Source organism: Hypanus sabinus, chromosome 30, assembly GCF_030144855.1.
Source record: "Hypanus sabinus isolate sHypSab1 chromosome 30, sHypSab1.hap1, whole genome shotgun sequence".
NCBI lineage: Eukaryota > Metazoa > Chordata > Chondrichthyes > Myliobatiformes > Dasyatidae > Hypanus > Hypanus sabinus.
This window is the reverse complement of record NC_082735.1, coordinates 33,857,929-33,875,181: the sequence shown is the minus strand read 5'-3', so window position 1 is coordinate 33,875,181 and position 17,253 is coordinate 33,857,929. Positions and strand designations below refer to the sequence as shown.

The 17,253-nt window shown below is 40.7% G+C and overlaps 1 protein-coding gene across 2 annotated transcripts in view; it reads left to right on the top strand.

Annotated features, from left to right (window-relative positions):
- LOC132383536 (mannosyl-oligosaccharide 1,2-alpha-mannosidase IA-like) overlaps window positions 1–17,253 on the top strand; it is a 122,052-nt gene that overhangs the window by 26,476 nt on the left and 78,323 nt on the right. The window contains exons 1-2 of one of the 2 annotated variants that reach the window (XM_059954649.1): window positions 4,998–6,013; window positions 11,555–11,670. In XM_059954649.1, coding sequence (XP_059810632.1) covers window positions 11,605–11,670 — 66 coding nt within the window. In that variant the 5' untranslated portion in view covers window positions 4,998–6,013; window positions 11,555–11,604. Of the gene's footprint in view, window positions 1–4,997; window positions 6,014–11,554; window positions 11,671–17,253 lie in introns of those variants that run through there. The other variant, XM_059954647.1, reaches the window with a different exon arrangement.

Genomic DNA, 17,253 nt, shown 5'->3' with positions numbered 1-17,253 from the left:
GATAAGAGTGCAGGCAATGACAAGCATTTAAAAAGGATTAGTAGCAGTTTAGAATTTAGCAGATGGAGATGGATTGGTTGAGAAAAAAGATAGAATATGAGAATAAACTTGGAGTGAGTATAAAAACTGAATGTAAAAGTTTTTATAAATACGTGAAAAGATTAAATAAGACAAATATAGCACGCTTGTAATCAACAAAGGGCAAATTTATAATGAAAAAAAATCAATTCTTATCCTCCTTTGTGAAGATCCCATAATTAAATCCCAGGAAATATTGGGGAATACAAGATCTAGTGAGAAAGAGAACTAAATAAAGTCCTGTTAAGGAAATGGTTTTAGAAGAAATAAAGCCTGGTGTATTTAAAGAACCAGCTGGTAGATTTTTCTGAGTGGCAAACAACAACACTTGGAGACCCCAGCTGTGCTAGATTGGGTGTTGGGCAAGGATCCAGAGATGAAAAGAGAGCTTAAAGTTAAGGAACCCTTGGGGAGCAGTGATCACTATATGATCAAGTTCGGTTTGAAATTTGAGAAGGAGAAACAAAATTCCAATGTGTCAGTATTTCAGTGGAATAAAGGAAATTACAATGGCATGAGAAGGGAACTGGCCAGAGTTGACTGGAAAGGGACACTAGTAGGAAGGACAGCAGAGCAGCAATAACTGGAGTCTCTGTGAAAAATGAGGAAAGTGCATGACAGATATATTCCAAATAAGAAATTTTCAAATTGAAGAAGGACACGACTGAGGCTGACATGTTAAGTCAGAACCAAAGTAAAAGCAAAAGAGAGGGTATACAAGAAAGCCAAAGTTAGTGGGAAGATAGAGGATTGGGAAGCTTTTTAAAACATGTAGAAGGAAACTAAGAAGGAAGTAAAGATAAATTATGAAAGGAAGCTGGTGTCTAATGTCAAAGAAGATATTAAAAGCTTTTTTAAGTATATAAAGGGTAAAAGAGAATTGAAGGTATATATAGGACCAATAGAAAATAATGCTGGAGATATTGTAATTAGAGATGGCAGGAACTGAATGCACATTTTGCATCAGTCTTCACATTGGAAGACATCTGCAGTATACTGGGCATTCAAGACTGTCAGGGAAGTGTAGTATGTGCAGTGAAAATTATGACTGAGAAGGTGCTCAGGAAGCTGAATGTTTGAGGATGGATAAATCTCCTGGTCTTGATGGTATGCACCCTTGGGTTCTGAGGGAAATAGCTGGAAAGATTTTGGAGGCATTAACAATGATCTTTCAAGAATTGATAGATTCTGGCATTGTACCGGATGACTGGAAAATTGCAAATATGACTCCGCTATTTAAGAAGGGTGAGACGCAGCAGAAAGGAAACTATAGACTTGTTAGCCTGACATCAGTGGTTGGGAAGTCGTTGGAATCAATTGTTAGGGATGAGATTACAGAGTACCTGGAGGCACATGACAAGATAGGCCAAAGCCAGCATAGTTTCCTGAAAGGAAAATCCTGACTGGCTGACTTGCTGCAATTTTTTGAGGAAATCACAAGCAGAGTAGACAAAGGAGATGCAGTAGATGTGGTGTACTTGGATTTTCTGAAGGTCTTTGATAAGGTGCCACATGTGAGGCTGCTTAGCAGGATAAGAGCCCATGGAACTGCAGTGGAGTTACTAGCATGGGTGGAACATGGGCTGATTGGCAGAAAACAGAATAAAGGGATCCTATTTTGGCTGGCTGCCGGTTACCAGTGGAGTTCCACGGGGGTCTGTGTTGGGACCACTGCTTTTTTTTTTATGATGTATGTCAATGATTTGGACTATGGGATTAATGGATTTATGGTTAAATTTTCCAGTGATACAGATATAGGTGGAGGAACAAGTAGTATTGAGGAAAAAGAGAGACTTAAATAGTTTAGGGGAATGGGCAAAGAAGTGACAAATGAAATACAATGTTGGAAAGTGTTTGGTCATGCACTTTGGCAGACTATTATTTAGATAGAGAGCAAATTCAAAATGCAGAGACGCAAAGGGACTTGGGAGTCCTTGTGCAAGATACCCTAAAGGTTAACCTCCAGGTTGAGTCAGTGGTGCAGAAGGCGAATGCAATGTTGGCATTCATTTCTAGGGGTATAGAATATAAGAGCAGGGATATGATGTTGAAACCCTATAAAGCACTAGTGAGACCATACTTGGAGTATTGTGAGCAGTTTTGGGCTCCTTATTTCAGAAAGGATATACTGATATTGAAGAGGGTTCGGAGAGGATTCACGAGTATGATTCCAGGAATGAAAGGGTTACCATATGAAGAATGTCTGGCAGCTCTTGGGTTGTATTCCTTGGAGTTCAGGAGGATGGGGAGGGTATCTCATTGAAATATTCTGAATGTTAAAAAGCCTGAACAGATTAGACATGGCAAAGTTATTTCCCATGGGGAGTCTAGGACAAGAGGGCATGACTTCAGGATTGAAGGATGTCTGTTTAGAACACAGATGCGGAGAAACTACTTCAGTCAGAGGGTGGTAGATCTGTGGAATTTGTTGCCACAAGTGGCTGTGGAGGCCAAGTTATCGAGTGCATTTAAGGCAGACAGAGATAGGTTCTTGATTAGCCGGAGCATCCAAGGGTATGAGGAGAAGGCAGGGGAGTGGAGATGATGGGAAGAATTAGATCAGCCCATGACTGAATGGCAGAGCAGACTCGATGGGCTGAATGGCCTACTTCTGCTCCTATATCTTATGGTCTTATGACATCTGTGGAGACAAAAGGAGTATGCTGATCCTTTGGTTGAGAGCCTGCATCAGGAAGAAGAAAGATTGAAAGTATATAACAGTACAAGGGAAAGGTGGGACTGAAGCAGGTATGTAATGGATGGAATCAAATGAGGGGAGGTTGATAAACTGGTGGATCCAGGTAGGAAGGGGAAAGGGATGGGAATTGGGAACAAATTGAGAAGACAAATAAGTGGATATCTGCAAGTGTGTGTGTATCCACAGATGTGCACATTTGTAAAACACTAGTGGTGTGGACAATGCGGAAAATTCACAACTATTCATACTATTAGTTCCTACCTGTGCGGAATATGAGATGAAATGTTGCTCTTCCAATTTGCATTTGGCCTCTCACAATATTACACTCATTTATGTCACTTTTACCTCACCTCTAGAATTTAGCTCATTAGTCCATGTTTACTCCGTGCCATATGAAATGTTTTCTATTCTGAATCACTAATATTGCTCTGATATTAAATGGACAAAATGCTCAGCAGGTAATAGGTTGAAGACCCCTCATTAGATTGGGAAGGAGAAAACTTGTCTTTGTTGTTATTTCCAGTGCTGCTACCTTGCATGTTCAGTGTTTCTAGCCGCTTCTGTTGCCACGACGAAGGCTGTGCTTAGTCTCCAAAGTTATTGTGCGGTGGTTAAGCCTACTAATGTCATCAAAGATTGATGAAACATAAAAAGGCAGATCAGTGAGGATATATAGTAGGGCTCTCACCCTTGTTGCTGTTCTCACAATTGGCCAGATGTACTCTGGCTGCTGTGACTTCAGAACTCAGCCAATTGGTCAAGATGTTGTTAGCAAGTTATTATGGACCCTGAAAGTCTCTGAAAGTCTCTACAAGAATACATTCTGTATTCTTGCTGTTTTCAAGTGCTTTCGCCATGTGGTGTTTAATAGTTGAGGCAGGACATCAGGGACAATCAATTTTCATTGGCTGTGACTGATTTGATGAAATGAGACTTCATCAAATGTGAATGTTGAAGTTTCAAAGGATGACAAGGTGGTAATGGGGCACAGTTCAAATTAAATTTATTATCAGAGTACATAAAGTTACAAGAAAAAGTCTGTGAACCCCCTGCAATCGTTGAACACAATGGACAACCACTAGTAATATTTGCAGTAAAACAAAAACACACACAAAATGCTGGTGGAACACAGCAGGCCAGGCAGTATCTGTAGGGAGAAGTGCTGTCAATGTTTCGGGCCTGATGCACCATCAATAACTCACACTGAGATGTAAGGCGAGATATCGGCTTTTATTGACTGAAGAAGGAACCAGCAGTGAGTGACCATCATATTACATCCTGGAGAATGAGGCAGAGGATCAGACCTCGATCGCCTTTATACAGGGGCCTGTGGGAGGAGCCACAGGAGCAGTCAGAAGGGGGCGTGTCCAGACAGGCACATAGTTCACCACATTCACCCCCCCTTTGTTTGAAAGAGTCCCCATGTGGCGAAGTTTCTTACAGGTCAAGTCTATCAGGTGGTCGAATCTGTCGCTGCGATCTACGTAGCACCAGCTGTGATTGCACCGATGCCGGCAACATTGGTGATTGCACAGGAGACGGAGGTTGTGCTGGTTCCAGCTCATGCATGTGTGAGGCACCTGGTATATAAGTGTCATGAGGAGTCTATGTAGGGCCTGGTGAGTGCGGTGTCACCTCGGTTACAGGGTTCATAGCTACCGGAGAGCTGCTTCAGGGTCTTGAGGGTCCAAATCCAACCTTTCCGGATGTAAAACGGTTTCCATGTTTTAAAACTTTCAGTCAATAAAATTGATGCACCATCAATAACTCACACTGAGACGTAAGGCGAGATATTGGCTTTTATTGACTGAAGAAGGAACCAGCAGTGAGTGACCATCATATTACATCCTGGAGAATGAGGCAGAGGATCAGACCTTGATCGCCTTTATACAGGGGCCTGTGGGAGGAGCCACAGGAGCAGTCAGAAGGGGGCGTGCTGCACCTGCGGGCGCCAGGTCGCGGATGGAGACCGTGTCCTCTAGCCCATCAGGTAAGACCACATAAGCATACTGGGGGTTCGCATGCAGAAGGTGAACCCTCTCGACCAGCGGGGAGTATTTATTGCTCCTCACATGTTTCCGGAGCAGCACTGGCCCCGGGGACATCAGCCAAACTGGTAGAGCGGTCCCAGTGACAGACTTCCTAGGAAAAGAGAATAGGAGTTCGTGGGGGGGGGGGGGGGGTGGGGCCACCATCCGACCACCTGGACCCTCCAAGGGCTTGTGCTTGGCTCAATAATCCCCTCCCTGAGCAGCCACTGCAAGTGGTGTCGGTAGCGCAGCTGTCGTGTTGGATGGGATGTGTGTGTCGCTGTGTGTGTGTGGTCAATAGTGATGAAGTCCCACAGAACTGAGGATTCATGACGGTCAGTGGTGGGAGGGGCCCGTCATATACCATAGTCACACTTTCGAGGTGGCCCTGGAAGTCCAGCCCCAATAGCACAGGAGCGCACAGATTAGGCATGACCAGTAGCGCAAAGTTCCGATGTTCTGTGCCTTGCACCACCAAAGTCGCTACACAACCTCCCCAGATGTCTATGGAATGCGACCCAGAAACCAAATGGATCTTCTGACTTACTGGCCGCGTTGCGAGTCCGCAGCGTTGTACTGTGTCCGGGTGAATGAAACTCTTAGTGCTGCCCGTGTCAAACAGGCATCTAGTCCTGTGCCCCTCCACCCAGATGTCCATCATGGACCTTGCAAGCTGGTGTGGGGCGCTTTGGTCGAGGGTCACAGTGGCCAGAGTTGAATCGCCGTCGGGGTACCCGGTAAGCGTTGGGGGCGGGGCATGCTGATGCCGACAAAGATGGCCGCCCACATCCGGGGTACCCGGTAAGCATCGGAGGGTCGGGGGCGGGGCGTGCTGACACCGACAAAGATGGCCGCCCACATCCGGGCATACAAGTTGGCAGCCCCCATGTCTCACCTGCAGCGCTGCACGCCGCTTGCAGTTTAGACTTACAGACCTTGGCGAAATGGCCCCGCTTTCCGCAGCTGGAGCAGGTCGCTTCTCGCACTGGGCAGCGTTTTTGAGGGTGCCTTTTGAGTCCACAGAAATAACAAAGCACAGGCTTCTGACGGGCCACCGCCGTGGTCGGGTTCAGGGAGCTCGTGGAATCGCGACTGGTAGCGGCGATTTCGCTCGCGGAAGCCGGCAGTGGGGTCTGAGGCGTCCACGGAACCGGCGGGGAATCGTGCAGCTTTCAGAGCGTTGGCCGTCTCAATCGCCGAGCGTAAGGTAAGATCGGAGTGTTCCAGCAGCCGCTGGCGCATGTACACTGACCTCAGTCCCGTCACAAAGGCGTCTCGCACTAGCAGCTCCGCATGTTGTTCTGCCGTGAGCGTCTTGCAGTCACAAGCTCGGACGAGTGTCTGTAGTGCTCGGAGAAACTTGGCGCTCGATTCTCCAGGCCGCTGTCGCTGGGTAGCTAAACGATGTCTTGCGTAGACGGTGTTCACTGGCCGCAGGTACTGTCTTTTGAGGGCGTCCAGTGCCCCTTCGTAGGTCGGCAGGTCCCGGATAATAGAATAAACTTTTGGGGTGACCCTCGAGAGGAGAATTCTGTACATAACGGCAGGGTCAGTCGCACGAAGCTCCGCCAAGTATGATTGGAAGCATGCAAGCCAGTGTTCAAAAGCAAGAGCTGCTTCAGGGTCTTGAGGGTCCAAATCCAACCTTTCCGGTCGTAAAACGGTTTCCATGTTTTAAAACTTTCAGTCAATAAAATTGATGCACCATCAATAACTCACACTGAGACGTAAGGCGAGATATCGGCTTTTATTGACTGAAGAAGGAACCAGCAGTGAGTGACCATCATATTATATCCTGGAGAATGAGGCAGAGGATCAGACCTCGATCGCCTTTATACAGGGGCCTGTGGGAGGAGCCACAGGAGCAGTCAGAAGGGGGTGTGTCCAGACAGGCACATAGTTCACCACAGGGCCGAGACCCTTCGTCAGGACTAACCGAAAGGAAAGATAGTAAGAGATTTGAAAGTAATGGGGGGAGGGGGGAGGGGGGAGGGTTCACCTTTCCAGCTCTTAGCTTCCCCCCACCCCCTCCGGTCTTCTCCTATCATTTTGCATTTCCCCCTCCCCCCACTACTTTCAAATCTCTTACTATCTTTCCTTTCGGTTAGTCCTGACGAAGGGTCTCGGCCCAAAACGTCGACAGTACTTCTCCCTATAGATGCTGCCTGGCCTGCTGTGTTCCACCAGCATTTTGTGTGTGTTGTTGTTTGAATTTCCAGCATCTGCAGATTTTCTCGTAATATTTACAGTGTTCTAATTTGTTCTGTATTTTATTTGCTTGTATAATTTGTTGCTCTGTTAAATGGTAGTTCCCTTTTTTAAAAAATATCTTTTAAACTATTTCCATGAAACTTCAAGTAATTGGGACAGCCACTTAATTGGGCAAAAATGTACTGTTCTTGATGTGTCCCAATTAACTGGAATCCACTATATTTTGCTTTCCCACAGAGAAATACAATAGTGACCATTTATAGATTGCTTTATGCCACTACAGAAGTTCACCTAGCACTTCCAAGTGTGAGTCACTCTTGTACCTCAGTACAATTTCTGCATGGGGGTGGTGATATGCTTGTCCTCTTGTTTTGAAGAATTTTAAGGGTATTGTAGGTCATCTTGAACCACTTTGTCTCAACACTGTACACACTCCTTGAATAAGCTGGCCTTCCTAGTGCATTATGGAGCTGGGATTATCAGGTAGATCCTTAACCTACACCCTTTAGTTTTGACTCCTGAACAGGGCTTTATTGCCTCCTCAAATCCTCCCTTAACAATCCATCGTAAGGACATACTGTCACACTGCTGCTATATCCATGTGGCACACTGATTTGGTCGAGCTAGAATTTGTAGCCATTGCCATGTTCTCACTTTCCAATCATTTTGTAAAGTGTGAAAATATAGCTGAAACAATGTTAAAATGCTTTTTCTGCAGAAACATCTGGAGCAAGTACCTTATTTTAAAAAGCATATACCCAAACTGTTAAATGACTCGATACCCAAATCTTCCCAATGTATATTGCTAAATTTCCTGTTTCATGAAATTTGTAACTTGCCAACAAATGCCAAATTATTGATGGCTGAAAAGGTAGCACTGGTACATCCTGAAATAAATGAATTTTAGCAGTTTGAGTGATAATTTCTGTTAAACAAATCTCCGGGTCAAAAAAATTAATTTTATATACGGGGTCTCAATCCTAGGAGAAAATTATTAAGACTTTTTAAAAGGAAATAATGAACTTCTTTTACTTTTTCCATCTATTTCTTAAACCGCTACTTTAAGCTATCTGTATTTCCCAGACTTTATTTCCTTTATATACTTCATTTAAATCTAATTTATATTTCTTTCTTCTTCCTGGTTTGGATCCTTCATGTCTCAGTGGGGATTTTTCATTCCGATTGGTTGAAGAGCCTTGCTGCAGCTTTTCCAGCTCTCACACACTACAGATCCTCAGTAGAGGCTGCCAGGCTGGAAAAGACACCGGATCAGAGGAAATTCCCATTAACAAGCCAGCAAGAAATCTGTGAGCATCTGTCAGTGAGGTGAATAGGGACACTGTCCCTTCACTGGTCTGAGAAAAATCCTGGTCAAGGGGACTGTGAGTGTTGATTAACTCAGTAGGAGCAACACAAATGCTGGAGGAACTCAGCAAGTCAGGTCTTACCTTTGCAACCTGAGTTGCTGACTTCTCCAGCATTCTGTGTATTGCTCCAGATTTCCAGCATCTGCGGTCTTTGCTGTGTCTGTACTCAGTGAGACATTGACTGTCCTATTTGTACGCAGAAATTCTTATTCCAATATTTTTATAGAGTGTCTGGAGAACAGCACAGTTAAGAATTTTGGTGCTGTTTCTCCTTTTTAATAATTAGTGAGCTAAGTCAATGGAGTTGAGGATTGAATTTTGTCCACTGCAAATCTGTATGAGAAAACAAATTAAGTTGATATATATTTAACACCTTTCATCTTCAGAACATCACAGGAGATGATTTACATCTTGTGTATGAGAAAATGATATTCAGTTTAAAGAATCATAAGGGCCCACAGTTAGTAACAAGATAACACAAACAGATAATGTAGTTTATGTAATGGTAGCTAAAGAATACACGATAGCCGGAAAACCAGGAACGCACCCTTGTTCTTTAAATATTCCTGAGGAATCTTTTACATTCAACATAAAGGACAGATGGGACTTCAGATATCTTGGGCAGCATTCCTAATCCTACAGACCTCCCTCAGTACAGCACTTTATTCACACTTTATTGAAATGTCAACTTACATTTCGTGCTCAAATGTCTCACGTTGAATGTATTGGCACAACTAAAAGTTCAGAATGCTAACACCCAAGTTGAAGATTGTGCATAATGTGTGGACAATTATATTGCACTTTCATTTTAGAATTGATACATGTATTTCATGTATCTTAATCATTCTGCTTTGAAATTTATGTATATCTATCATTAGTCCAAAGTCTTGTGAGCTCCCCTTAGTTCTCATAATCAACTGCTTGCATAGCTTGGTGACAATAAATAATTCTATTAAGGTTAGCATAAACAATATAAGCTTTCATTTGGTACATTGTATCTGTGGCTTATTCTAGCATGATCAAAAGTTATTTCCTCTGCTTAGCTTTTTGTTTATACAGAAATTTCTATATTTAAAACTTAAAGGCACTTCACATTTTTAAAAACTCCAGCTGTCTGTCTTTCATTTGGCATAGATTCTATGCTTAGAAAATACCCATTACATTCTTGCTAATGTTTTTATTTCTTAAATAGTAAATTAATGATATCTTAACACTGACTTCTCCATAAAAGGAAGTAATATATTCTTAACCACCCTAAAAGCACTCCACAATTTCAAAACTTCCATTTAATGTCTGCACTTGTTATTGTCATTTCCCATCTCCAGCATAATCCTGTTGACTATACATTATCTGCGGCTTGAATGCTGTTTATGGGATGTGAAACAGTACAGCACAAGAGCAGGGCCTTTGAGTCATTGTCTAAGCTAACCATGCCAGTATAACTAATCTTGTCTGCCTGCGCAAGGTCTTTATCGCTTGATTTCCTGCCCGTTCATTTGCCTGATTTAGATTTGCTTAATCTATCATATGCACAACGAAACACAGGTGGTGTTGGTTGTTAACACAAACAACACATTTCACTAAGGATGTGCAGGGGGCATCCCGCAAGGTGCCAACGTGGCATGTCCACAGTGCTCCGTAGAAAGACCCAAGCATCAACTATGAAAAGAACAGCAACAAACAATAGCGAAGCAAGCCAGCTTCTCTCATGTTTGCACCCCTTTACCCTCTGGCTTCTTAACTATTACTATCATATCTGCATCTACTGCCAGTGCATTCCAGGAACCTACCACTCTGGTTTTTTTTAAACAATAACACTTGCCTCATAAGGCTCCTTTAAAAATTCTTGCTGTCACCTTAACATTTGACATGTTCCTTTTGTGAAGCATTCAGAGTTGTGCAGTGGTGCCTAACTATGCCATAACTATTAGCTGCACAAACCTATCAAGACAAACTTTGTATTCTGCTCGACTTGATAAAACTAAATCACCTTTAAGTTTTGTTTTTTTTTCTGTATTTCAATCTTCAACAATTATTCTTATCTGGATCCCTCAGAATTTTTCATGGTTCGCTGAGATGGAATTTGGAGATAGCTTGAATGAGTAAATCCATAGTGCATATGTCAAGCTTAATGTCATCCTGAGCCTTTGGTTCAGATAATTTAAACTACACCACCCAAGCCCAGACCCATCTTCAACAGTTCTTATGAGATTATAGGATTAGAAGAGAAAAATCAGCTCCTGAAACTTAGAAAATACGTATCTGATCTTAGACATAATTTTTGTAAGGGAGTGAGTGAAACAAAGGAAACAAGTAATCATTAAAAAAAATGACTAAAAATGGAATTAAATTACTATTATTTGATGAAGAAATTGCCATCAAATTCAAATACCCTCCCCAGTTTAGAAAATTAATGAATGTAACTACAGATAGTTTGTTCAAGAATGCATTCATCAGATTACCAGGTTACAGGTGTTAAAATAGCTACTCTCCTTTAATCTTAATTGACTATATTCTTATACCATTCCACTCCTGTAAAGGAAGATGGGGAAGCTGGAAGAGTAGTTTGCTTATGGTAGAGTGGGAGCACATTACTTTCATAATTATTTTGTAAGATAACCTGAAAATAAATTTATTGGTATCTGGTTCTGAGAAGGTAAAATGGTTTGTTTCAAATTGAAATAATGAGTCCCTTTAGAAGAAATTTCAGTTTAAATTTTGAAGATTATGTAAGATTAAAGAGTACAGCATCTTTAATTTTATTTCTGACATTGATTTAATAATCTATTCAGGCACTTATTTCTTATTTTGTTTCTAGCCAGTTTATTCTCTGTATATGGGGTTGATTTAGTTATTTTCTTCCTTTTCAGATTCTATTTGCATTGAATGCATTTAGATCTTTAACATTTCTTACCTCTTTTGCTACCAAGATACTTGTTTAGAAGTAATTGTTTATACTGTGGTTGGTCACATTTTTCTGTTGAGTGTTACTGTGAAGTTTCCTACAGCACGCCTATTTGATTATTTTGGGAATTTGTTTTATTGTTTTTCCTATTTTTATAGTTGCTTTAATGACAATGTGAAACTAATAAAGATGTTGCTATAAAATGCTCAAAAATAAGAGATAGATGTGATCATATCTATATACTACATTATTATTGTCACTGCAGGAGGTCTTCTAGGAGCCACAATTGTAGACTCTTTGGATACACTCTTCATTATGGGTCTTCAAGAGGAATTTAGAGAAGCCAAAGAATGGGTGGAAAGCAATTTGGATTTCAATGTGGTGAGTTTTCTATTATGAATCAGATCACATAGGAAGTTTCAGTTAGATCTTATTGTGATATGTAGTTGGTGCTGAAAAAGTCTAATAACTGGAAGTGTGTAACTTTGCAAATAAACTACTTCAAAGTTTCACTTAATATCAACAAATGCACACAGCATACAACCTGAACTTCATACTCTTCACAAATATCTACGAAACAAGAACCCCATAGAGTGAATGATAGGTTCTTGCTCTGTCTCTGTTGAACGAGAGAGAGGTCATTTTTTCAACAATGAGAGCAAAGAACCAGCAGCTCGCTTTTCTAATGTTACAGTCTAATGCATTGTTTCTTCAAACCCTCCCTGGTCTCGGACTAGGGGAGAGAGAAAATTGGGTGATCAGTTGAATAGAGGGGTCTACCTCTGACAGCCAGCGATTGACAAACATACCACCTGCTGCCTCAATTTTTAAGTCTTCCACGACACTTCAATCAGGGAAATTGGCTGCCCACGGGGCCACTCCACAGCTTCCAACCTCCCAATCCTGAGGACGCATGTCTTCCAGGCCATTACTGGAGATGGTGAGCTAGGCTGCACCATTGGTCTGAAAATGCATTGATGGCTAAGAACTGTAGTTTAAATTATAGGCCATGTACTCTGAAAGGACCACAATCACCTTGAAAAGAAAAGGAAGATATAAGAAAGAAAAATAAGCTTCTTTATTGTCTTCCTGCTTTGCACTTTCTCTGTATTCATAACATTTTATTCTGCATTCTGTTATTACTTCTCTCTTGTACCACCTCATGGTTTGGAGTGATGAATTGATGGCAAGCAGAACAAAGTTTTTCACTGTACTTTGGTACATGTAACAATATTTACCATTTAAACTGCAACTGATGAACATAAATCAGTGTTCCCAACCTTTTTTAACCTCAGCACCCCTCCTAAAAAAAACCTTCATACTTGCCAATGCCCTTCTTAGGCACAATATACTTTCTGGCGTCTCCCATAGTGTAAAAACATATCTACCATATGCTAACATGAGAAAAATGATTCTGCTTTAAATTTTTATTTGTCTCCAAACCGAGCTTACAAAGTAAATGCAGCTCCGATATTAATGTGGTTTTAGCAAGAGTTGAAATATCTGGTTCAAGTTGTGACAGCAAAAGCCTTAAATCCCCATGCATAACAATGTCCAAGTGGTTTCTGTTTTCTGTAAGTATGTGGCTCACTGCACTGAAGCCTCTTTCAACAAGGTAGGAGGATTGAAAAGCAGTTTGGCTCTTCTCCAAAGATGAGGAAACTTTATATGACATTGTAGTCACATAACATGAAAGCTGACATTTTGGAAAAGCATTTTTGCTTCTTCATCATTCTGAATTTCATTAATTTCTTCTTGCAAGCTCTCTTCCTGTACTTTCACTTTCCAAAGAAGTGGGTTAATTACCCAGCCTGGAATTTCCAAATCATTCAAATCCTTGAATCGATTTTGAAAATCCTTCATCAGCGACTGCAGCTGTAAGCAGTACTCTTGCAAATCATTATCTGTGAAAGAGAGTGCCATACTTTCCGTGCAGGGAAACTGAGAATTCTTCTCCCAATGTTTTGCTTGTATCCTATTATTCCAATTTTCCGATTAAATGTGGACAACATATTTTTTGTCTGTATTAAGTTGAAATTCTCGCTGTGCATTTTCATATTTAGAATATTCATTTTGTCATACAGATTGGCTAGGTGTGCCACATCTCCACATAGAAGTTCAGTCTTGTTTCCCAAGCTGTTGTTGACTTTAGATCAGAGGCTTTTAAGCTGCAGTTTTTTGACAGCCAACACACTTCAGTGTGAAGAAGCAAACATTCAGACTATGATTTACACAATGAACAGACTTGGAATTTCTGTTTTCATAAATGCAACTAAACCAGCATGGCAACCTGTCATTTATGATACTCCACAACTGTTGAACAAGAAATTACATTTCTAATCAGAATATTTTTATACTCAATATACATTTTGAGTAGATTGATTCACCATTAATATTATAAAAGTGAATCTCTTCATAAGCTTTTCCATTTTTGATAAACTGTACATATGCCATTAGCAATGCTTTGTCATCATGCACAGTTGACTCATCCAGTTGTATCCCAAATTCTGTTTATTTTGTAGCTCTGTGCATAGTTGATACTCAATATCTTCATTCATTTTGTCAATACGATGAGCTACAGAACTGTTACTCGGAGGAATTGGTTTTAAAATACTGGTATCCACTTTGGGAGTGGTGAGCACTTATGATACAGCAGAAGTTACTAATTTTTCACCAATTGCATGAGATTTTCCACAATTTGTTTTATAACATTTCCAAAATGATAACAGTAAGACCACTAACAAGGTGATTTTTAGCTTTCTTGGCAACTGACTCAAGTGCGCAACGCTTTTCAAATGCTTCTTTCATCTTCTGGAACTGAGTAATTCCGTAAGTAGCCTTTTCAGGGTGTCTTTTACAGCAGTGTTCCTGCAAACTTGATGGTTTCACGTCTTCATTAGATAGTACAGTATTATAAATAAGACGTATAGGGCATCACTGATCTGACAGGAATGGAATAAAACCCTGCTCCAGGTATGTAACACTGTATTGACGCACTTCCTGTAGTTTCTGGCTTTTCTTAAAGCAGGGTTAGAGTTCAAGGCTTCAATGCCTTCTGAATTGTAGAGACTTCACTGTATATCTTTATCCATCATTAACAGAGCTAAATTAAAATAGAAAATTAACTGAAACTGAGAATGCCTATTGAATGTTGATGATGACAGTGAGTAGATATGGTCGGTCAGGTCTTGCGCCTCAAGTTAGGGTGACACTTACAGCCCCCTCCCACCCCCCAAGGATCTTGAAAGCCCGATGACTTTTGTTTCCCCTGATGCCCCCTTAGGATATGTAACCATCCCATTGAAAATCACTGGTGTAACTTAGCCAAATTTTCATTAAAAGTTGACCTCTTCATTTCTCGAATTTATCTAATAATTTTTTTCCCTTAATTGCTACTAACACATTTATACTCTTCCTTAAGTGTGGAGGTGGTACAGTCTTTCTGCTTTTGTCACAATGGGGAAAAATAAGCTCCCTATTTTCTATTCAGTTCCTCTCAATAAATACTAAGATTCTGTTCACTTTCCTAATTACTTGCTGTACCTGCATACAAACCCCTTTGTTAAATGTGTACTAAGACACTCACTCAGATGTCCTTGCACTTCATAGCTCTGAAATATCTCATAATTTAGCTAGAATTCATTTTCATTTTACCTATCGAGTTGAGCAATTTCATAATTTTCTGTATTACACACCATTTATCAGATCTTTGTTCACTTTACAAATCTATATACCTTTCTCATCTGTTTACATCTCTTCATGAGTGACTTGCCAACTTGTTTTTGTGTTATGTTAAGAGTTCAGAATAATATTTTCAGTCTTTGTTCAAGTTATTTGCTTAAAGCTTGTAGGAGTGAGTTAATACACCTGGTTGAGCAGTGCCACAACAACAATCTCAACATCAGTAAAACTAAAGAAGCTTTTGTTGACTTCAGATTGGGGAGCAAAGTTGAACATGTGGCAGTCACATTGATGGATTAGTGGTGGAGAGTGTCAGCAACTTACAATTCCTTGACTTGAACGTCGATGGCCCATCCAGGACTCATGACATAGACAACTACACAGAAGAAATGTGTACCTGTATTTTTTTTACCATCTTAGTCTAAGGAGATTTGGCATGTCACCAAACATTTGGGCTATGTCATCCTTTTGCGGCTACTGTTGGGCAAGAAGACCATAGCACCAGGTTAAGGTCCTGAGCCAATCTGAACAACCCTGATTACTATCTCGGCAACACTGTGACCACTTTGCACTAAAGTAGACTTATTTTTGTTTCAATTGTTCTTTCTTGTATAATTTATGTTTGACTTGTTTTGTTCTTGTGGATATTCTGTCTCTGTTGCTATATACTTGTGATACTGCTCCAAATTTTTTATTGTAGCTGTGCAAACAGTACTTGTGCATATACAATAAACTGAACATAATTTTGATTTTAAATTAAGAAAATACTTAAGCACCTGAACTAGTTCCTGTGCTGCTACAATTTGTTAATCAGTAAAGGAGCCATTTAGCCTACTCTCTAGTTCCTGTTTGTCAGCAAAGTGAACGTTCCACTTGGGCACCTTATATAACATCATATTTCAAAGCAATTCTTCTCTTGCAGCATGCATGTCTTGGTAATATTGCCTTCCATTTTCTAAAGTGTTGTCATATTTTATAACTGTTTGCCACTTTGCCAAATTTTGTACATTGTAATGTACATAGCTGGCTGGTGGTTTAGTGGCATCTGCACCAGACTTTGAGGCGAGTGGTCCTGGCTTTGAATTTGGCTGGTTCTTTACATGCTTTGCATCTATGCTGGGTTAAGCATTGAGCTAGCAACTCTGCCTTGTTTTAAAAAAAAAACAGACAAATGCTAAAGAAATGGCAAGGTTGCCACCTGATATGCCACAAAGGCGCGGAAGGGAAATAAAATGCACTGTACGTAACTGCGACGTAGTATTAAATGCATTGTTTTGAATGGATATGCTGATACCATTAGATACCTACAAAGGCATTGGTGAGATCAGTTAATAATTTTGCACCATGGAATTGATAGTAAATTTCTTGATCAAGCGATTCTGCTGCCTTAGCACAATCTAATAAGCATAACTAAAAGGTTGCAGAAACAAAGTAACACACAAAATGTTGGAAGAACTCAGCAAGTCAGGCAGCATCTATAGAGGGGATAAATAGTCAATGTTTCAGCCTGAGTCCTTTCATCAGGACCCTCATTTATTCTCCATTGATGCTGTCTGATCTCTTGAGTTCCTCCAGCAATATGTGTGTGACATTGTATTTCTAGCACCTGTAGAATCTCGTGTTTTAGATGCAAAACTGTTGACTTTACAACTCCAGTTTAATGATTTATTCATTCAAATCATGTTTTAAATTAACTTACATCCGCAATTAGTTTTTTCTCAGTACAAATCACTTGGTGCACTGCAGTTCATTGTGCAATCCAGGCATGTGATTTCAAAAAATGTAAATACCAGAAACAACAGAAGTCTTTGATATATGATAATATACCATAATATGATTTTATCTGCAATTTGAGAAGGATAAGGGCAGATTGGAGGTGTCATTGTTGCAGTTGAACAGGGGAAACTATGGAGCCATGAGGGAGGAGCTGGCCAAAGTTAACTGGACGGATATCCTAGCAGAAAAGACAGTGGAACAACAATGGCAGGTATTCTTGGGAATAATGCACAAGGTGCAAAATCAGTTCATCCCCCAGAGAAGGAAGGATTCAAAGGGGGGAAAGGGGCCACAGTGGTTGACAAAGGAAGTCAGAGATTGCATAGAATTAAAAAAAAAAGGAAATATGACAGAGCTAAGGTGAGTGGGAGGACAGATAATTGGGAAATTTTTAAGGAACAACAGAACTTAACTAAAAAAGCAATATGGGGAGAAAAAATGAGGTACGAACGCAAGCTAACCAGGAATATAAAGGAGGATAGCAAAAGCTTTTTTAGGTATGTGAAG